Consider the following 24,937-nt stretch of genomic DNA (forward strand, 5'->3'; position numbering starts at 1 on the left):
GTGGGTAACAGGTGTGTCCCTGGCTTGCGGATAGGAGAAGGGCCATTAGCTGATTGTTCAGCTGCGAATAAGGGTAAACTGAATAAGTAGTCGTGGATAGACAGAGGCAATGTCCAAGGCACAGTGGAGTAGTAGCTAAGAGGAATGGATGGTATTCCTATAAGATGCTACAAAACCGAAATCCCTCATACGCAGTAGCAAAACTTTCAGTCAACAGCAGTGTGTGACAGAAAGTGGTGGAAGACAATGGAATACCAATACCTTAAAAATTTTCCAAGTATAAGCATCGTGGCAGTCTTCTTCTGTTTAATTTTCCAGAGAAATAGCTTTCCACTCAGATCTCTGGGGGAAGCAGCATGAGAAGCTTTGTCAGCAATTGATTAGGGCATATGATAAGAAAATAAGGCACTTGAAATGTGAGAGACTTTTACAAGCTGGCAAATCAAAAAAATTGAAATGCGAGATGGAAATAAATAAAAAGGATCTAATCAGATTACGTGAAATGAGATGGGGAGGAAAAGGTGAAATTAAGAGAATGTACTACTCAGAAAGTCAAAGTGGTACTAATTGGGTAGGAGTAATTTTGAACATAGATTTAGCAAGGAGAGTAAAAAGTACAATTTTCATAAATGATTCAAGCATAGTTGTAAGAATAAGAATGAACCCAAAAAGCTTGCTATAAATTCAAGTTTACATATCTATAAGTAATTATTAAGATGAAACAGTGAAAATGAAGGATATGAAAAAATGAGGCAGATTATGGAAAAGGATGGCAAAGATTGCTGTAAGAGACTAAAGGGAGATAGGAATGCCGTTGTAGGTGAAGGAAAGGAGGATTCCAGTAGTTAGGGAATATGGTCTGCGTAAGCGCAATGAAAGCAGTTGCTATTTTGTCCAAATGAATTTGGAAATTGCTGGTGCAAATAGTACAGTTCTACATGAAGAAAACATGATGCTTAATAGATGGAAAGACTATATGGAGGAACTTTATTATCAGTCGGAAAAAAAGCCTAGAGATATTTCAATTGAAGATCAGGTATAGAAGAGAATGAGAAAATAGGAGCCCCGATACCAGTCAGAACTCAGACAGGGAATAAGGATATGAAATGTGGAAAGACTGTTGGAGTTGATGAGCTGCCAGTGGAGTTGTTTAAATTACTGAAGGAAGAAGGGTTACAGGAAGTGACAAATTAGTGCAATGTGATCTATGACAGAGGCAAGTGGCTGGATGATTTCCTCAAAACGATCATAATTCCTCTTCTAAAAAGTGTGGGGCAGAGAGAAGTCATGATCACACAACAATACGTCTAATCCCTAATGTAGTGAAGATTTTCTATATAATTTGAAGATTAGTAAACAAAATGGAGCAAATTGTTGCTGAGGAACAATATGACTTTAGAAGGGGTAGAAGCACAAGAGATGCAATTGGCCTAATACGAACTACTGGTGAGAGGTATATAGCAAGAGCAAAAGGAGTTAGTATGTTTCATAGATGTGGAAAAGGCATTTGACGTGTAAACTAGGTTAAACTGATGAGCGTATTAAAGAAGGAAGGAGTTGATTGAAAAGACAGAAGATTAATAAGAACTATTAATAATTATAAAATTATTATTAATAAAGAACTATGCCTAAATCAGAAAGCAGCTACAAAAATGTAGGATAGATTAACCGAATGGTTTGACTTTGAAAGGGACAGGCAGAGATGTTGCCTGTCCTCAATCTTGTTCAACAAGTATGATGAGAATATGTTATTATGAGAAGCTCTTGAAATAGATGACAGAATTAGTATTGGTGGGAAAAAAATTATATTTTATAAGATTCATGGATTATATGGTGATTCTAGGAGAGGAAGCACAGGATACCCAAAAAAACTATTAGTAAATTAGAAGATGCTATGGTAGAATATGGGATGAAAATATATACTAAGAAGACAAAGATGATGAGAATATGAAATAGTAAGTCAATGGAAATTCTGACAAAGGAAGGAAATGATAAACAAGTAAAACAGTATAAATACCTGGGAGGTATGTTAACAGAGGATTGTAAAAGTATACAAAAATAAGATCGAGAATAGCAATGACCAAAGAAGCTTTTAACAGGAAAAAAACAGTTATTAAGTAGAAAGTTAGCATGAAATGTGAAAAAACTCTCAGTCAAATGTTATGTCTGGCATGTAATTTTGTACAAATGTGAGATGTGGACATTGCGAAAAAGGGACAGGGAAAAGTTTGAGGTGTTTGAAATGTGGATATGGAGGAAATAGGAGAAAATAAGTGGATGGGCAGGGTGAAAGATGAATTGGTACTGAAAAGAGCAAATAAAAATGTAAGTCTGATGAAAACGATTTGAAAAAGGAATGCCAACTAGTTGGGTCACGTCATGAGAGGAGAAGGATTAGTTAAAATAGCGCTAGAAGGAAGGAGTTACTAACAAGTAAAAAGCCTGATCACAAATAAAATGGAATGGAGACCAGCTGCGAATGACCTGCCTAAGGACAGATAACCATATGATAATGATAATGAAAGTATTTTTTTTTTTAATTACAAAAGGTCTAAGCAACTGCCAATGAAAACTGTAATCCAGAATAACTGATTTCCTATTTTTGATGGATTTAAATTTAGTAAGGAACTGTATATGTATGTGTGTGTGTATATATATATATTTTTTTATATATAAAAATACAAACCACCAAACACACTAATTAGATAAGTTAAATTTAACTTATAACAAACAAGGAATACCTTTGCAAAACCTTGACAGTATACAAAGTAGGACAGATTAAGTAAGGTTTATTTTATATGTAGATATTTATTTTATTTTGTATATACATAAACAAGAAAAAATATCCCTCACTAAGTCATTATTAATGTTATAATTTTACGTAAATTCTAACTAGTTAAAATATTAAAAACAAAAAACAGTGTACTTAATAAATGACTTATTTTTTTAAAAAAGAGTTAGAGTTAGTTAAATATATATTTTAGCAACATATTTTATCTTACAGAAAATCTTTCTATCTATTAGGTAAAATGCATATAGTAATACACTTGAGTCCTAGTAAAGGCAGTTACTTTTATACAGATTTGAATACTACATTGTGGATACCGGTGTTCTTTGGTGGTTGGGTTTCAATTAACCACAAATCTCACAAACGGTAGACCTGAGGCTGTACAAGACTACACTTCATTTACACTCTTACATATCATCCTCTGACGTATTACCTGAATGGTAATTCCCAGAGGCTAAACAGGAAAAAGAAAAAGTAATACACATAAAATGTATATATTATGGTGTGGCTTGGCCACATGTGAAAGGACAATACTTACAGGAAGACCACATATCATTACATAATAATGCATTATTTATTTATACTGATCTGAGAAATGTAGCGTTCCATTTTTAATTAGTAAATTTACATACATTATATTTTAGTAATTTACATGAAGAAATGTGAAACATTTTAGGTGACATGGACTGATTATGTTGACTGATTGGGTATTTTTCTGTTAATTATCATTTTTTTTATAACTCAAGAAAATTCATTCATTCAGTACGAAGTAATACCAAATTATTCACTAAAATGTAATTTTAAGATGCCACTAAACTACTTATAAATAATGTAGTGAAAAAACAATATAATGTAAAAAACCTAAGAAAACTACAAAAATATATTGAAATATTTACCAATTATTTTATTTTTATTTTGTATATTAAAAAAAAATATTTTACTTTTTTTGGTTTCTTCAATTTTCTGAATAAAGTGGGGATATGAGAAACAAAAAGAAATCTATGTCAGTCACACAGCAGTGAAACAACAACCAGTATGAAGGGAGTATCTTCACATTAAAACGTAGTTGTAAAAAAGTCTATGCAAATTGATCTGTTATGTTTAAAACAAAAAAAGGCATTTCTTTGAAACACTTGGAGAAAACATCTTTGAAGCACTAACTGAATTTTTTTTAGTTTTCTGGCACAGTTCATTAGACCTACTTTTACAGATGTTTTCAAGATTTCTTTTCTCCAATTAATTTTTTAATTTTGTAGGTTTTTACCTGAACCTAAATTAACAGATATTGCTATTTTTTTTAAGGATGAGTTTTTTTTAGTCAATCTTAAATTCTTCTTTTTAAGATTATTTAATATTTTATTCTTTCAGTTGACTAATGAGAAAAGAATGTAGTTAGAGAAAAATAATGAATTGTGCAAAAAAACTCAAAATATATTTTGAACATCAATGGGTTTTATTAAACAAAAAACATTGTCTTCAGTTCATGATTCAATTTCATCAGTACAGTCATATATGTGAAGGAAAACCCTTATAAACATAAAAATATTTATAATAAATATGAACTAAAATATCATAATTAAATTAAAAAAATGATAGTCGATTAATTCTTATCATGTAACTGCATAAAAATAATGGACTGAACAATACGGATATTAAGGATATTATACAGATTGTCAATGATAAATTATTAGAACTGTAACCAAATAAATTATTTAGTAAGTAGTTTTATTATTAATTATATGTAAAATTAAATACTATATTTCTTAATTTTATGAAGAATAATATAAAATGCAATATATTTCATTACAACAGCATAACATTAATTACTGAAAACATTTTTATCTGCTACATGTTTAAATTAATGAACAATAAATTATATATTTACAAAAAAAAAATTATTAATACTAATAATTTTAAAGGTATATGACCTCATTCATAATTATCACATCATGTAAACAGAATTTTACGTAAGTAAATTGCTACATATGAATAATCCTGATGGGCAGTATATTAACTGAATTATTTAATTTTAAAGCGATGATCAAAAACAATATTCACAGTATTGTAACAATAAAGATATAAAACAAGGATGATGAAATATTTCGACTGAAAAAAGAAACCACTACAGCTTAAAACTGAAGAAAGGATTACTATAATAACTTTATCATAAATACTTGATAATCCAAAGGTAAATTTAAGTTAAACTGATAATTTTTTTTCTACTAGTGAACTGAATGCAATAATTACAGTTACGTACACATAAATATCAACAACTAGGTTTAATCACATCAACAACTAGGTAAGATAGCTTAAGTTCAATAAAATTTTTACACTGTGAAGATCACTTTTCTATTAGACACCTTAAATTGTAGGAAGGGTAGACAAGTTTTTTTTTTATTTTTAGAAATAATTTTAACAAAATACAAATAAAAGTATCACTTAAAAGTAGTTGCTTTTATCTATCAGAAAAATTAAATGGCAACTTATTAAATACATCTAAAGTAACAGCCATTATATAGAGAGCCCCATGTGCACAACTAAAAATTATGTACTTGGGCATAAAATTTAGCTATTGAATACATACTTCTTGGCATGATACTGGCTTACTATAGAAGTCATGCAGATACAATCTTCATATATATCCAAAATACTTATATAAGTATACCAGCTAAATAGTAACAGACACTGATTGCAAAAAATCCCTTAATTTCAATCAACTATACAGGTGTCTTTAACCCATTTGAATCATATGATGCCCAGAGGTCGTCACGTGATTTTTTGGCACATAAATCATAAGACGACCTCAGGTCACAATACTGCAGTGCTCCATATACATGCATAAATTTCAGTTTGTAGCTCACATATGGCATTGTAATATATTCTGAAGTGAAGTGCTGACATGTGATTTTTGTAAATCCCCTTTCTTGCCTCGCTCACTGCTTATCAAAATAAAATAATCTCTTTGTTCGTATTTTTTTGATGACCTCAGTAGCCATCATGGCGAAGAAAAGGTTTTGCGGTGATGATGAGGAATTATTGACAAAGTGTTTAGAAAGCATTCTAAACAGTGAATGAATTTCTCTGATGAATCAAAGTCTGAAGAAAGTTGTAGTGATTGTTCTAGTGAATCTAGTGATGATAATAATGATGCACAAAGTGCGTACATACTGTGATACAGAAAAAACAAAGTGATTGGAATTGGACAAAAACTCAAAATAACCCCATTATACATTCTTTTACTGAACATAGTGGTTTTTGTGAAGATAAGTATAAGTTGTTTTCAGTATAAGTTAGAGTCAGATCCAGGAAAAAGGTGAAAGATGATGATAAATGATTTCAAACTACTGCAGATGAAATTAGTACTTATTTTGGTTTAATAATTCTGATGTTGCAGATGCGAAAATCGCATATCCAATTGTATTGCAGTAAAAACAGATGCATTGACACACCCATACTTGTTTTGAGGTGTACCACACTCAACAAACATACTAAGGCTACATTAGTGGTGAGTTTATTGTATCAGTAATATGCATGCAAATTTTCAGTGAAAAATCTTTATTGGTTGATTTTATATGATTTTTTTATGTATTACTGTGTTCCCCAACATACTGCCACGGGATTTAAATAGGATCTCTAAATCAGCTGTGTAGGCTTTTAAATGACATCACTGGATTAAAAGGTAAGGCCAAACTCTAAGAAGTGATTCTAGTTAACATACTAAAAAAAAAAGTCCAGTGAACATATTCTGAAAAATTATATTCTTCTGTCTGTCCGCCATTTTGTTTTTTTAAGAAAAAACTTTTCAAGAATGGTTGGAGATAATGTGATAAAATTTTGTACTTTATTTTAAACTAACATTCTTTAATAGGAAAAAAAACAATACTCTTCGTTGACAAATTTTAAAATGGTGGTCATTTCAATTTTTCCATCTTAAATGTCTTAGGAATTATTAGATTTATCAAATTGTGTTGTATTATAAAAATTAAGAAGCATTTTTTTGTGAACAAAGCAATACCTTATTTGTAAAAATCTGACGACAAACAACAGTTATTGCAAAAAGTAGGCCTGAACCAATATGGTGACCATCTTGTTTTTTTTTATTATCGTGACTCACTTGATAACTAAATCAAATTTTCTGATTAAAATTGCTATTAGCAATTAATATATTAATAATAGAAACCATGATAACAAAAAAAAACAAGATGGCCAACATATCGGTTTAGGGCTGGCTACTTTTTGCAATAACTCTGTTGTTTGTCGGAGTTTTACGACTAAGGTGTCGTTTTGTTCACAAAAAAAATGCTTCATAATTTGTATAACAACACAATTTGATAAATCTAATAATTGCTAAGATATTTAAGACTGAAAACTTGAAACGACTGCCATTTTGAAATTTGTCAACAAAGAGTATCATTATTTTTTTTCTATTAAAGAATGTTAGTTTAAAATAAAGTACAAAATTTTATTGCGTTATCTCCAACTGTTCTTTAAAATAATTTTTTTCTTAAAAAAATACAAAATGGCAGAGACAGAAAAATATGCGTTTTCGGACCTATGTTCATTAGACAATTTTTCTTCAGAATATTAAGTAGAATCATTTCCTAGAGTTTGGTCTCACCTTTAAAGGACACTCTGTATAGTTAACAGTTTACGTATAGAAAAACATTTGAAAATAACAAGTGACAAAATACTAGTTGATTTTTTTAATTGTAATAGATGTAATGCAGAAGGTACTATCATCTTTTTTTGGAACAAGTTAAACTTTACCTTTGATTTTTTTAAACTTGCTACGTTCAAGTTACTGTGAACCTATCTGTTAAGTAATTAATCGATGGTGCCACAATTATCAAGTTTTATGATTGAAAAGAAAAAAATAATTAGATGAAAAGGTCAATACTGGATTAAGGATCAAATTTGATAAAAAAAAAATACTGGTGATTGAAAAAGTAAAGAAAACTTCTTTATAAGGAAGAGAGGAATTGAAATCCTATGAAACGTTGAGAAAAAAAATTAACTTGATCACAAGTAAAAATTAAATTATTACATCAAAAGAAAATGAGCTAGGACAATCGGTTTGAGATTAACTTTCTTTCTGTTGCCTCTAGATTTTGCACAGTATATATCAAAAAAATATCTTTTACTAAAAACCTTTTTCTGTTTTATTATTCCACATGGTAGGAGTTTCTCATATGAATATGAAATTTAACAAGACTATAAACAAATTTCAAATTATCGAACAGGTATAAAGAAATGATTATTTTAAATTAATACTAGAAACTGTCCAAAACGTACTTTTCCTACTGATAAAAATTAAATCTGATTATTATAGAGCAGTAATAAAATAGAACAAACCTAATAATGTAAAGATACAAAGGAATTAATTATATTGTTTTTTCCAGATATACCAGCTGGAAATAAAAAGAAAAAAACTCGTAAAAAATTACCAAATAATAGTAATAATTGATATTACACTTAACACTTGATATTACTTAACTGACTATTTGTTTAATAATTACATTATATTTAAGTAATAATAAAGACAAGCGTAATCAAAACATGAAACACTTTTCTAAAATCCAGTACTATGCGAAAAGCATTAATATAATCAAATTAATAATGCTGATGAAAATGAGTTTCATTATAATAAATGGGATATATGTTATAATGATGCAGTAATCTCAAAATTATATTTGACTGTTTTGATACTGTTCCCTATAATACATTCCATGTATCCAACATATTTCAATTTATCTCACTTGTGGAGTAGTTTCCTCACAATTTATTGATTTCTCCTATTTTACTAATATTTAGCATATTAATTTCATGATGAATATCTTTTTAAAACAAATTCCGTTCCCCATTACACATAACTTGCTCTATCATTTGTAATCTCCATAAATGGGTATGGTTATCATACATTTTGAATTTAATACTGAATCTACAGCATCAGTGATTGATGCACAAGTTAGGCTTAGTTTTTATTAATCTTCGTACATAGCATTTTATAGGATAAAAGGTAACTTTAAGATTATTCACTTTACTATTAATAACAGGTTTATTTCGATATCATTCCCTGTGTTCATCTAACAGATTTCTTATTCACTGAACTTACCTGTACATGAGTAAACCATCAAGCAACCAGATAATGGATCAGCATATTTTCTCTAAAAACATTACAACTGATTGAGATGCAATGTCATTGAAAAGAATTATAGACCAGAATAGATAGACGTGACAGGTAAGATATCCAACAAGTAATGGTTCAACAGCTCATGTTTTGATTATATTTAAGAATAAGAAATGTTTGTAAATTTTCAATACGATGTCCTCATAAAAACTACATATTAAAGAATACATCACTATTATTAAAAATAAATAAACAAATACTGTCAAATGATAAGACAAACACCAAATGTGTAAATACAAATTCACATGAAGGTGATCACTTTTCCTACTTAAACTGAATAGCATTTACTGTCTGTGATTTATTATACCTGCTGATGTGAAGGAAGGTAAAGGTAAAGGTATGACTTGGGCAGGCACCGATCATGGTTGGAACGTACCAGACCAGGCTGGCTGCATGGCACAACAACAGCTCCATCTCTAAAAACATCCAGTGATGATGATGATGAGTTACTTTCGCCATAAGGATGTATGGTGGTCAATAAAGGTAGACCAACTTCTGGCAGAGGTACCTGGCCACCGGTTTCTTGACTCATACAATTCACTAGAAATGGGGAAAAACATATAAAAAGGTAATTGTCACACATTAAATTGTTACAAAAATGTGTAAGCAAGCATTGAAATACTCATTAAAAAAAAAATTGAACAAAACTCAAAATTGACAGAAACATAAAGTATCACAAGCAATTGAATGGACTAAATCTTTTTATTCCGGAACAAAAGAAAATAATATTTTGGAACAGAAGTTCATATTTTTCAGTTGACTTTCTAATTAATAATAAAAAGCATATATAATAAAAAAGTAATGAACAATATAATTCTTTTATAAAATAAAGCTGTCATAACTTTTTTAATAGGAAAAACTATATTTAGCCTCAGTATAACTGACTAATCAGCATAATTTAAAACTAATACATAATTTGATGTAAATATTTTAACTTGCTCTGAAAAATAATTTTTACATGCATAACAATACTATATTAAAATTCGCATTCGTTACTGTCTTCAAAGTGTAAATTTGGGTTATTTACATACACAAGTATATTTTTTGAGTATATTGTATTTGTGTATGTATATATATATATATAAATTCACACACACACACACACACACACACACACACACAAAAAAGAGGTTATCTCTAAGGTAAAGACCATTTCATAGTAAAAAAATGTTATTCTGAAAACTTTATAAATATTTTTATTTCGTTTAAACTACATATCTTATACAACTTCTCTATATAATTGCCACATGAATTAAAACACTTATCGTAGCAATACACTAGCTTTAATATCCTTTGTCGTATTTTTTTGCTGCCAGTCCATTTAACAACTGATTAACAGCATATTTAAGTACATCGTCACCCGAAAATTGCTTACCATTCAAAAATTCTTTCAATTCCCCAAAAAAATGGTAAAATTATAACATTTGCAAATGGTAAATTGTAAATTTCCTTTGCAAATGTTTTCAGTAAATCACATGTCAGACCTGCAACATGTCACTTGATTGCCATTTTCCCTCTGGCATGTAATATGAAATCCATGTTTCATCGCTGGTAACAATTGAATTAAGGAACTCATCACCTTTTTCTGTGCAGCACATCTAAAATTCCAAAGCAGCTCCCATTTGGATTTTTTTGTGACGTTCCATTAAGAGTGCTGTACCCAACGTGCACCAACCTTTCTGAAGCCTAAATGGTCATGAACATTGCGACCAATAACAGCTCTTGAGGCATCAGGAAAAAGAAGGACTAGCTCGGAAATTGTTCAGCACGATCTTTTCTGATTTCATCATTGATATGGTTCAACAAGTCCTCAGTGATTATTGAGGGCCTCCCTGAACGCTCTTCAACATGCACATTAATTCAGTTATTTCTAAACCTTTCACACCATTTTCAGATGTTTCTTTCATTGATTACATTATCGCTGTATACAGTAACCAACTGCTTATGAATTTCAGTCGACTTCACGTTTTGATGATTTAAAAAACATATAACTCCACGTATTTCACAGTCGATGGCAACATTGATTTTCCTATTCATTTTACGACATAATAACTCACATGTAATCAAAGACACTACAATGCAATAACTTACAGACAACAAGGCAATGTATGCATTACTAGCGTGGCCATGACCAACACAGGTTTACCAACCTTAAGAAGAGAAATTTCCCAGCGGTTTTTACTTTAAAGATATCTCTCATATATATATATATATATATATACATATACATACATACATACATACATACACACACAAACCCAGTAAAACAGTGATTAATATAGACTAAGTTTACATAAGGAATGTATGAGGTGTGGTTAAAAAATAACAAGACTAATGCTGCTACAGAACTGCGCATGCGCTAAATTCGTACAACCGACAGCTGTGTAGCATGAAGCCTTCTCTTTCGATTGTTGCCATTCCAGTTTCTGTAGACATATTAGTCTGGCTGTGGCCTTTGCTTGGATAACATCTGTTTTTCTGTTTTGCCGAAAAAATGATAAGCATTTTATTAGAGCAAAGAATTGTTGTGAAATTTCATAAGAAACTTAGTAAAACCGCTACTGAAACTTATTTTTTATTAAAAAATAAAAAATAAAGTATATGGCAATGAATATTTATCACGTGTATATTTTTGAGTGGTTTAAGTGTTTCCAAGGTGGCTGAGAGGATGTTGAAGATGATGTTTGCCTGGGTCGCCCTTCCACGTCAAAAATGAATAAAAATATTGAAATGATTGGTAATCTGATCCGATTTGACTATTGGTTAACTATTCTTGTCTTTATTTAAGGTTCTTGCTCAACTCAGTGAAAAAATAAGAAAAAACAACCCAAATTGTGGAAGAATAAGTCATGGGTTCTTCATCAGGACAACACACCAGCTCACACTGCATAGTCTGTCAAGATATTTCTAGCCAAATATAACATCCCAGTGTTAGACCATCTGCCTTATTCGCTTGACCTGACACCATGTGACTTTTATCTGTTCTACAAGGTCAAATCTGCATTAAAAGGAACAAGATTTCAGACTGTTGAAGCTGTGAAAGAAAAAGCAGGACATGTCATGAAAGAACTTACAGAAGAAAACTTCCAGCACTGTTTTGAACAATGGAAAATTCGCATGGAGTGCTGTAGTGATAGAGGAGGGGTGTATGTTAAAGAGGATAATAACTAAATACATATAAATTTAAAATAAAATATTTTACAGTATTAATATTATTATTTAATAACCACACCTCATATGTATTACCGTATTTATTCGAGTACCCCCCCGCCGCTCAATTTTCCAGACCGAAAATCTAAAAAAAAAAATTGAGTTATACCGGTATTTTAAAGCGCAACAGGTATGATAAAAAAATACGTAAATATGAAAATATTCAGAAAGTAAAGTATTTAATTCGTTCATTTAAATTATAATATTAATTTAATATTACGTTTATTTAATATTAATATTACATTAATAATTAATTACCGTAAGTACTACTTTAGTTCAGAATCAGTAGGCTAGTAAAACGAAAAGGAAGTATCATGTTGAAAAGAATCATTTCAGTACGCTTTTTAATATGGGATTTTATTTTTAATTAATCACTGTCACTGTCAATGTCTGTAGAAGAGTTACCGGTAGTCTCCACGTTGCTCTGCCAAAAGTCTTCACTACCATCAAGTTCATTAGATATTCTGGATTTTAAAAAAAATTTCCTTACTAATTCCATGGAAATACTTTCCCAAGCATCTTTTATGCAAACACAAATCTGGTTAAAATCTGGGCGTTTGATTCTTCCTGTAGGCGTGAGAAAGAAATTTTCATCAGCCATCCATTTACTGTACAGTTGTTTTAATGCAGATTTGAACGGTTTATTAATGCAGACATCTAGTGGTTGCAATAAAGATATCAATCCGCCTGAATTATTACTTGGTCTGTCATACCCTTTTTTAAAATGCCTTTCACTTTATCAGTGGTATGTCCCCGATAACTATCCATTACTAGCACACCAGTATTTTTTTTATTAAGTAAATCTCCTGATCGCTTCTGCCATACACACCTGATCCGATCTAAAATTAAGGTTTCGTCCATCTAACCCTGATTCCTGTTAGTTATCTGATAATAACTCCATTTACCTGTACGGTAGGAAGAGTTTTTCTTTTAAAAACAATGTACGGAGGTAATTTTGATCCATCAGAAGTAATGCAAAGCATAACACTACACCTTTGTTTTTCATTACCACCAGTGCGAATCATAACACTTTTTTCACCTTTTTTGTTTACGGTTTTGTCAAATGGCATTTAAAATATAGGTTCGGGGGGTTTCAAAATGTAGGAGGTTTGATCAGCGTTTCCTATTTGAGAAGGCAAATAGCCTTTATCTTTTCTAAGATATTATGTATTTGTGAAAATGTAATATTTTTTGTTCATAAGTGTCTGGAAGTCGTCGAGAAATGGTCATCTTTTGTCTTATTGACAAATCATTTCGTGCAAAAAATCATGTTATCCATCCATGGCTTGCTTTAAAATCAACTTTATTCAATGATTTAGCGATTTCACGAACATATGATCGACACATTTCTGTCATGACAGCATAACCGCATTTCGTTTTTTCCATAAGTCATACAATTTTTTTTCTATGTCTGTGTATTTTGGTTTTAAGCCACAAAAAGCCCTTTTATTACCAGTGCCTTTCACCAGAAGTTGTTTCTTCTTACGCCAGTCTCGAATGCAGCTTTCATCTACGTCAAATTTTCTTCCTGCTGCCCAATTTCCAATTTTTTCATCCTCTTCTATAACGTACAGTTTTTCATTTACCATAAAAGATTGTAGATGCTGTCCTTTTGTACTCATTTTAAAGCCGTAATTAAAATAAATCACTGTATTAAACTTTACAAGATAAACTAAACAGATAAAATGCACATAACTGTCCATATATACAAACAGTACAATGACTATGGTGAATAGACAAGATGACGATGAGTAACTGATACTGTAATTGTAGCGTCATAAGAACCGAATGCAGCCTATACAGAATGAATCAGTTTTATAAAAATACTGTTAACTTCGTTCCTATCAATAATATGAACAGGATGTTAATAATTAAGGATGTATTCTGTATAAGCGGCACCCAGTATTGATAAACGAAAGCCTAATGTAACTATATTTATGTGACTGAATTTAGGTACTTCTAAGAAAACGTTTACATAAATTATCCTGGCTAAAGGCTATGTTTCAAGTAAGCCCTGCACCCTTATTTTTTCTCTCCAATTCCAAGAAAAAAAGTGCGGGGGGTACTCGAATAAATACGGTATTTTTTAAACCAAGAGAATTGTTCCAATGAAGTAATGAAAAATGTTACCATTCATATTTAAACAATGGAAAATATTATATACTTTTTAAATGATGAACTGTATTTGTGTATTAGAATATCTACATTAAGGTAACAATTTTAACAGATGATGATATAAATGCTCTACAAAATGAACTATTTGCCACTTTTTCTCTTTTCTTCAACATTTCAAAAAAAAAAAAAAAAATCTATAATGCATATATACATTACCTTAGGACAATAAAAACTTTGTGATTAGTAAATAATTAATATATTAAAAAAAAAATAGAATTAACTAAGAATGAAACAGTTAGTATGGACCTGATATCCACAGACTGCAGAGTCAAAATATGATTTCAGACTTAAATTTTATATTTTAATGTTGGTCTTCTAACTTTTATCAGTTTGGGTGTAGAAATGGCCCATAGTATTCGCTATTTGTCATAAATGATGACTGAAAGTGAAATTGCCGATTTACCTTTATGTTCCTTCTTTTGTTCCTGCCCATTAAATATCCGATTCGGAAAGTGTTTATAGGAAGGATAAAGCTTAAACATATTATTATGAATAAAATCAGAATAAGTAAGGAACCACAGATAATGGTATAAGACACTGATGTTGTTTCATAAACAATTGGACAATGTGAAAATCTAAATTCTGTCCTTTGAATTGGCCTGAATTAGATTAATATATTGTAGCCCAGACCAGTATTATAGCGAGCCTGAATAATGGATTCCTACCAAAGTATAATAATGGGAGGAATCCAGAAAGGGACAAAAAGGAGAATCCTTTTTGTAAAGAATAGGTCCATTTTACAATCGTCTTTTGTTATACTGCCTGCTGACACACAATGAACACCTGTTGTATGGTGAGAAGAGACCAAGTTTGGAATTCATGGGAACAAAAGCCTCGGTCAACTGTTCTCACGTTTCAACTTGGGTCCGGTCCGGCAGGTAAAGAGGCTAGAAGTATAAATAGCTCTAGAAGACCAGCTAAAAATGAGTTCTATTAGAACCAGTTTGCTAGATGTTACGGTGTTGGTCCTGCAAGGGCAATTCGTGAGTTCAGCGAGGAGATTCTGTGAGCTATGTGGAGTTGTATGGGTTCGGTAGAGTTCTGTGAACCAATCCGGTGAGATGTTAGAATGACGGTGCAATGAGGAGAGTCACGGGTGTAAGTCTGCGAGACGAGAGTCCAGCGAGGAGAGTCTTGAATCCAGTTTGACATGAGTAAGATGATGTCATGAGTAATTCCAGTAAACAAAGAAATACTATTGGTGAGTTACAGTAAAACTCTAAGTGTATAAGTGAAAGAAATAATGCAATAAACTTCATTCATAAACTGTTAGGGAAGATAGCAAAGGTATTTGCAAGTGAACACTATACGATTGTTTGTTATAAGACTAGTGGTTAAAAAGGGTTAGGAATAGCGGTTTCTTTTGTTAATGGGTCTGAATTCTAGTTTTCTATTTATCTACCTGGAATAAATTCCGAATGATTATTTATTTTGTCTTATGTGTAATCTGTATTTATTATTTACTATTGACATTTATCACTATTTGATGTGTAATATTACTATTGTTATTCTTTGTTTATGTTATGTATTATGCTCTATTTTTGTCATGCTTACTGTTTTGATTTTGTTATGTTATTTATGTTATTATGTTATGTATTAATTGTTTGTTGTGATTGACATGTAATATTATTATCATTTACTACTATTATCCTGATTATTATTGTGGTTGTAATTACAATATTAATATTTGTTCATTAATTCTTTTATTATTATCACTTATTATTGTTATTATTATCATTATTGTATTTATCAGCATTGTTATTATTAATTTGTCTGGTTGTAATTATGAACATTTTAAACCAATAAACTGTAATTATATAAACATTCTAAATTGTCAACCTCTCAATATCCTGATTGAGCCGTGAACCACGCGACAATATTTTAAATTGGCCGATAAGTTATCAATGAGGAGGTAAGAACAAGAGTGAGAAACTTGAAAAGAGTGGATGAAAGAATAAAGGAAATTTAAAGAACACAGTTTAGAAATATAGAGAGATGACAAGGCTACCCAAGAAATTATTGAAACTACAGTAAATGGGATAAATACCAAGAGCATGACCTAGGAAGACCTGGTTGGAGGTATTCAAAGAGTATAATGCATCAGAGACAATTCATCATCTTACATGACTAACAAGAAACAAGACGGAAAATTATCACTGTGACCAGACATGACAAATCCATTTGGAAGGGACCTAAAAAGTAAAGTTAATACTCTATTTAGTATACAGAAGTTGTTATATCAAATCAAAAAATTAACACATATTTTAGGATTCTAATAAATTGTTCACTTTCTAATTTAATAGTGTTTATGATTCACATGATTGGTTTATTTAAACTATTTTGATAAAAAGTAATTTTTTTGAAACTGTAACTAGTTTATTACATTTAACAGACTAATAAAGATAATGGAAAAACTTACTTTTTAGTAAAAAAAGCATAGTGATCATTTCATTTGACATGAAATGTATGCTAGATAATAATATTTTTATAAGTCTATAAATTGGCTAATAACTGAAATGACCACAATTATTATAACATCAAAGTTAGATAGGTGGTTTTGAACCATAAAACTGAAATGACCATGTACGAGCTATGACATGACATAGTTCTTTTATATACAAGATTTTTTGCAAATATTTTATCAAATCTTAAAAAACTAAATTTCAAATGTGTTTACATAAACATTTTTGTTTAGTTAGGCTAGAATTAACGGTAGAACTTATTACTATGCAGGATCTTTCTTGCAGAAGACTTTCTTAAAGCCTTCTATTATTCCTACACTTACACAAAAGGTACTAGCAGACTTACTTTCTCAATTAAAGAGAATTTTATTCCATTTTCTTTACAATAATCTACTCTAATTACTTTCATGCTTGATCAGTTATTTGGAATAAGATGAATTATGTTTACTTGAAATAAACATTTGATTTGAAATTTGTAATCCATTTAAATTTTCAGCCAGAAATAATAAATCACGAACTTAGCAAATTATTGCTAATAAATTATTTGTTCGTCAGACAATACAGTAAAATGCAATACATGCAACGTTAATACAATCAGTTAAATAATTAAGTAGCAACAGTGAAACATTTCTGTAGAAATATAATTTTTTAAGATGTCTGAAATGGATGTAGGCATGCTTGCTGATCAGGTTATCATTTATGAGAGATACAATGTTTTGATGCTAGCTGTAATAATACATAAAAAGTAGTTTTAATTCCAAACTTATAAAATTAATTCTTACAGACCAAGTAGAGAAGGAAGTAAGAATATTTTATGACATTTTAACAATATTTTTATACTTCACTCACCTGTCCCCAATAGTAAATCCTCGTGACTTGTTCTTTTGGTAGATTCACCAGCTCCACTATCTTTACTTAAACCAGAATGATCAGATATATTATCTGATGGTGTACAATTAGCACGGCGAAGATGTCTTCGAGTATAATAAATTATAACAACCCAGATAGCTGAAGTTAACACAGCACAGCATACAACTGTCATCATTATAACACCAGTAATGTTTTCATCATTTAAACCGGATCCATACACTGAAAACCAGAAAATTAAAAAATATAGTTCCTTTAAAGAAAGTCAATAATTTTACTGTAAATTACAACAATAGGAAGATTGGAAGAAAGACGGCTGGGTAAAAAGTATGGTAGATAATACAATACTGAGGAAATAACTCTATTAATATCATACAACATACTGAAAGTAACTTAATGAGGAAGGAGATATAAAAAAGATACAATAAGGTGGTTATTCAGCAATTCCCCATCAAAATCTAATTACCTGTTTAATGGAAAATTACAGAAGAAACTCTATTAAACATAGAACCACATTTAAATTGTAATAGGAATGAGAAATGTATATAAGACACTTCACTATCTGTCATTTTTGTGCGATCACCAAATGGGATATAGGGTTCTTAGACAAGCCAACAGATAGAGTTGTTACCAGACCAAGGTACAAAACAAAATAATGACCAGATGGTCCCAGCATAACATCACAGATTGAGCTGGTGTAGTAGCTGACTAATACAGGAACTGAACCATGGTAATTATTAACAAAAAAAATTGAGAATTAAGACAGAAGATAAGTGGGGAAAGTTGATCATTACATAAAGGGACTGCCTTAGGAGTTATAGTAATTATTTTTCTTTCCTACGACTGCCAGCCATGAAACAGATTAAAACCACTGATGGTCCTTGGCAAGACGGTAAACACCCTGATTGACAGGTTTTTCACTACCCACCAGTTTTTCTTATCCTTGATATTTTCTTTCCTGTTATCAGTTGTACGGGTAAAGGCATATCTGACACTGTGAGGTTCTTCATACTGAGAAAACAAGGTCTTGAAGACAGGGTATCTTTGGCAGCTGGAAGAGAGGTCATCAGTGAACTGATAAGGTACTTTCTTTTCCTGTTTAGTGGTTTGACTTCTGGATATATTCTATGTCTTAACTATCAATGATGCATTATTGCTAACACATACCTTTTTGTTCTTTTGTAACCTCTCTATTAATATAGAATGCTTGGACAGCATGATCCATAAAGAAAGCACAGGAAAAAATAGCAGACAAGAATGTTGGGATGGATGCTAGTGTGACAAGGCTAGATAAAACTGGGAACAATACATTTGAAGGTGAAAAAACAAATAGAAGTGGAAGAAAGGCTGATGCATTAGTATGTTCTTGATATAAGGAAGTATTATGTAATAAAGGAATGATAAGATTGGGAGATAGAGTGAGCTGCAGAAAAGGTAAACCAAGGAGGTGAAAAAATTTTCTGGAGAATGATCTGTAAAAAAGAGGTAATGAACTACAAGAACTGGACATGACTTATGAAGAATAGTGACCATATATGAACAAGGAAAACGCTATGGAGAAAGATGAAGTCTGGTTTAGTAAACTAAACCTAACTTAATGAGTATGTACGAATATATTTATTCCCTATATGCTTGTTTATTAAATTTATGTACACAATTGATTTATATGGATATATTAAAAAAATTATGCTATTTAAAAAAAAAATTAATACTCCAATTTCATTTTAAAAATAAGTAGTTCAACAATAAAATACACTCCAATCAAAATGCTAGAATACTAAATGAGGAAGGAAGATCAAAAACTTGCCTTATTATTCAGTGTTTGTAGTATGTGTTATTATTAATTACCAACTTTAGTTTAAAAAAAGAACTCACCATTCTTATAAATCCTTAACAGGAAGGTGTATTTTATGAAAATATAGAACAGCAGGCACCCTGAATAATAAATGTTGATGTAGCAAATAACATTATTCATCAATCAGTAAAATATGGTTATAAAGAAAAAGGAACTATCATACCTCAAAACTCTTCGCCTAATCTATCTACTTTATATAGCATCTTATGGTATAATCAGTGAGGCCAAACAGCCTTCACGGTGATGCTTTACTTATATAACTAACTGAAATTTTAACAAATGCATGTTTATATGTAAAATAATTTTAACAAATCATAAAAATTCGACATAATATCAATATACATTTATTTAAAAAAAAAAAAATACTTCAGGATATATATAAACATAAACATGAGCCAATAAGATAATAGAATACAGTGAAGATACATACTCGGTAATACTGTAAGTTGACTTTGATCTTTCTTTGATCCAAGAGGATTTGTAATTTCACATTCATATACACCAGCATCAGAAAGCATAGAGTTCATAATAATAAGCAACTGATCTTCAGCTGTAAAAAAATGCCTATCTGTTAAAAGTAATGGCCCTTCATCTTTTGTCCATGTGAGATTTGGCTTTGGAGAACCAGATACCATGCACTCCAAAACTATAGCTTCTCCAGTGGTGATTATTTTATCTTCCATATTCTTGACAAATGATGGTGGTTCTATGAAATCCAGAAAATTAAAACAAAAATTAATACATAATTAAAATAAAATAGACTATAACAATGACTTCTTTTATAATGTAAAAGATTTTATTTGAGTGCATATAACTGAACTGCTATTCATTTCTGAAATAAAATGTACTGAAATATTTATTTAAATTAAATCATTTACAATACAGACCAGCAATTAGCTAGCAAATAGTTCAAAATTTTGATTCTGAAACAATAGATCAGATATGTACTTACCTGATATCCAAACTGCTTACGTCTGATGTACAGAATTCTGTGACGATTATAATATGCTGATAATCTTTAAAAACAAGAAATATTTATTTTCTTTAAATTACATTAGTATAGGTCATTTATTTTATCAGTAATTCTATGTTTATATGTATATATATAAAAAGATAATTGCTGAAATTATTACTTATAACTTTATAATAAAATTTATAACTTATAATGAAATACCTAACAGAAATAAAGGTAATAATACAAGTACTTGACATCTTTAAAGATCAACAACAAACAAAGCATCAGTAATATTATGAAACAATAGTAAAAAGATTAGTACAGGTAACTGATAAAATTAGTGTTTTATATATATATATATATAAAACACACAAAATGATTTTATATGTACATGTAAAATCATTATTTCTCCTGCATGCACTCAATATATCGTTACTTTTTTTAATTTGTAGCCTTCACAGAAACATGACAGGTTAATATATATGACTATTTTTATCAGTGATCTTATACTAATCTTATTATTTTTATTACCCAATATTACTGATGTTTTGTTTGTTAAAAATGAAAAGTTCTTGTATTATTTCCTCTATTTCTGTTATGTTGTTCATTATAAGTTGTAGATTTCACTATAAAGTTATAGTAATAATTTTATGTATATACAAGCATAGATTTACTGATGAAATAAATGACTGATATTAATGTCATTTAAAGAAGATAAATATTGATTGGTTTTTAAAGATTATAACCAGCATGCTATAATCTATATATACATATATATATATATATATGGAAAAGAAACCTATCATATTTCTGTGAAAACCCCAAATAAAAAAAGTAACCATATATTGAGTGCAAGCAGGAGAAATTAATGACTTTATTATTAGGTTGTGCGATGTTATACACATTAAAACTTAACAACAATTAAAGAATTTATTTTATACATAAATAATCCCTTAAGTGTTATTAAACTAAAAAAAAAAAATGATACAAAATGTAGGAATTGATATATTAGAAACGTTTTTATTAAAAAATTAATCACAATTGTTTAATTCAAAACGAGTTCTCTGTAGGGCTGTAGGGGGTTATTTAATGGTGGTATGTTGGTTATACGGTCATCTTTTTTTGCCACTGTTATAATATTTTATATTTGTTAATCTTCATCTTCAATACAAATGCTACTTGAATCAGTTATGCTGAAAGTTATGAAGCCTATACAATATTAGTTAAATAAATAAGTAAAGGTTAAAACAAAAACATAGGGTTATAAAAATTAAAAGTCATCTTTAGCAACTTTTTTAAAATTTATTTTTAGAATTCTTTTATAAATATTTTTATTTTTATCTTTATCTAGTGGGTGATTGGCTGGTGGCTGAATCACATTTGGTAGTTGAATATGTATAGCAGGAATCACAGCCAACAACCACCACCTGCTGATAATTATATAATAAACAATATAGACTGTATGGTGGAATTACATATGACCTACTCTTCTTTCTTAAATTCATCATGCTTAAGACAGTACAGTACATATGGCATAATATTTGAGGAAGGAGGGCATCTGTAGATTGTTATGCCTTTGATCAAGATGCCACATAAGGGAATTTTATATTCTGTTGATCAGAACTAGAGAAGCACAAAAAACTAAGCTTGAAAATAACATTGAATACTTCATAATTTGATTTCTAAGATAAAAACACAACTTTTTTATGGATGTTTTTTATTTTCTATAATGACTAATTAAATCTATAAATTAATATATAAAAAATTTATAAAATATTAATATAACTTGTAATTTTATAATAAAAATTACAAAAACATACATCTCTCTAATTTACTGACTTACCCTAATATATCAGAATATTCAATAAATTTAAACATTGGAGATAATAATGTAGGTATAATTTTATATATGCCAAAGTAATTTCTAACTACTCTTCAAAATCCTGTTAGGAATGTAGAATTAAATTTTTTATAATAAATCACACCAATCATAACGATTAATGATTTAAACAAGATAAAATATGAATATTTTTAAAATTATTGTTATAATGAATTGGAACAGATTCTAAAAAAAAAATTAACTCTAATTTTGGTAATTAAAAAGGATTCTAAATTAAAGTCTATGTGTATGTTTATAATAAATGAATGGAAAATAGAAAATTCAAATGAAGGTTTTTTAAACTTTCCCATATAATTTTTGTTTTCAAAAATAGATAAACCTTTTTCTGATTTAGCAAACGTTCATTCTATCATTCTGTAACAAAAAATTTCTAAGAACAGCAGCATCATAAAAAGCCTTCTGTAAATAGATTTTATAATTGTAAAGTCTCAAATAGTCAGCACAGAGTAAAATTTTTCAGTTATTAACAAGATTTATGTGATTAAAAATATTAATATGAATAAAGGACCAAGATATATTCCCTGTTCAATATCTGGTACAACAAAAATGATTACACAAGATTATTTATATATACTTATGAATATTTACTATTTGAATGATATTCTTAAGAAAAGAAAAAAAAAACAACAAACATTTAGATTACCACAATTTTTATGAAATGGATTAATCATAAATTATAATGTAAGAAATAAATAGTATAGCTGTTAAGCAATATTTCATAAAAATATCAGGGTAATTTAACTAAAACAATAAATTAAAACAACAGTAGAAATTCTAATTGAATTAAAACCCAAATATTGGACAAATTGGTTTTAGTTTACATAAAAAATTATAAATATTAGCACACATTTGAAATTTGAGAAAAATTGATATCTGGTTAGATGAATGAATTATACACTCTTCATAATCTTTAAAAAGGACCTGAATAAGTTCATGGATTTGTAAATGAGCTATCTTATATATTCCTGACTAGCTCAGAGGAAAAATTACTATATTAAACACTTCACATTCTCTTCGGTCAAACTTTACGCGGCTTATTCCGACATTGATATATTTTCAATTAAAAATAAACAACACGCATTAGTAACGTGGAACATGTGCAGTAACCTATTAATCTCATAATGTCCATCGATTCTGTTCAGTGTTGGTAAAGCATGGTCAATGTAATTAATCAGTTCTGAGATGCTAAGGAGCATGGTATAATTAAGTTTTTAGAAGAGAACACAATACTATTAACAATCACAGACAACAGTTTTGTGTTTATGGTAATAACATTTTTACTACTGTTAGGTGAAAGAATGGATGCAGCACACATATTTATCTCTAACAACCAAAAATTCCAAGCAAGCATTACTGAACTAAAAATGAGAATATAGCATTTTGGGACAAAGAAGGAATTTTCCTCAAAATTCATTGAACATAAGGCCACAATAATCCCAGAAATTTATTGTGAAATGATGAAGAAGCTTCAGAACTGAATCCAAAACAAACAGTATGGATTCTCATTAACAAGTGTTCTGGATTAAAATGCATGAATTTACTTAAGCAGTTCAAGTGGGAAATTTTCAACCATCCTCCGTAAGTCTTGCATGCCACTAAGTGGCTAAAATTTATTAACCATGATGAAGTTCTTGCTGGCTAGCCAGCACTTTATATAAAACTAATGAGTTTATGGGTGGGGGTTAACAACTGGAGGTGGAATTTTTATGAGGGTCGTCAAAGCTGGTGGTGTGGTATTTGAATTAAGCTGTCAGTGGAGTTGCGGCTGCTGCCAACGAGCATGGTTTCCATGCTCTAGGGGGAAGGGGGGTGTGCAGTTTGTGCTTTGACGAGGGCATTTTAGTGAGCAAACGACACTGTCGGCAGGACGTGGCTGCATGCCATTTAGCCATGGTATGTAGTGACGTTTCGACGGCAGTTTATGGTGGTGGTGAATGTCACACGGGACTCCACGATGGAGCTGATCGGGAGTAGGCGTTCATTCTCCTCTCCTCGGTAGACCAGACCGGAGTCCGTAATTAGCTTGTTTGCAAACTCAAGTTAGAGTTATTTAGCGGTAGCTGGGTTCATTTAAGGGAACTAGGTCTAAATTTCGTTGTTGTGATCCAACACTTTTGGTGGGAAGTTGTTATTGTATTTGCCTCGAATTACGAGACATTCACGAAATTGGCTCATTATAAGTAGAACCAGGCATAGGGTTCGCGCTTCCGCGTGTAGGCTCTCAGCTTAGTTCTTGAGGGCGGTGTGGTAGTGTTAGGTGTCAGGTGTCTGATGTCTTCTTCGGAAGGCAAATTTTACTGGGGCAGAATGACTGATGTAGATGTCCCTCGGGGCATCTGCATCGGTGGCATCTCATGAGGCTGGACTGAACACTGTGGAATGTGATCAATATGAAGGCAAGAAGCAAGAAGATGACCTCTGTTAAAGCCACAACTGGCAAGGAACGGAGGGGGTGGTGTAGCGATCAGACACACTATGAGGCGGGATCTTCTCCCCTCGGGGGGAAATTGAAATGGTGGTGCGGTATGGTATCCTGAA

The 24,937-nt window shown here is 30.4% G+C and overlaps 1 protein-coding gene across 2 annotated transcripts in view; it reads right to left on the minus strand.

Moving 5' to 3' along the window:
• Positions 1 to 24,937, minus strand: part of lbk (leucine-rich repeats and immunoglobulin-like domains protein lambik) — a 92,637-nt gene that overhangs the window by 10,051 nt on the left and 57,649 nt on the right. For both annotated transcript variants that reach the window (XM_075362271.1, XM_075362272.1), the window contains exons 12-14: positions 19,975 to 20,250; positions 17,672 to 17,911; positions 9,283 to 9,515 (exon numbers count right to left, since the gene is read on the minus strand). In XM_075362271.1, the coding sequence (XP_075218386.1) occupies positions 9,283 to 9,515; positions 17,672 to 17,911; positions 19,975 to 20,250 (749 nt within the window). The remainder of the gene's footprint in view (positions 1 to 9,282; positions 9,516 to 17,671; positions 17,912 to 19,974; positions 20,251 to 24,937) is intronic.

Source organism: Lycorma delicatula, chromosome 4 (genome assembly GCF_047948215.1).
Source record: "Lycorma delicatula isolate Av1 chromosome 4, ASM4794821v1, whole genome shotgun sequence".
In the NCBI taxonomy this organism is placed as follows: domain Eukaryota; kingdom Metazoa; phylum Arthropoda; class Insecta; order Hemiptera; family Fulgoridae; genus Lycorma; species Lycorma delicatula.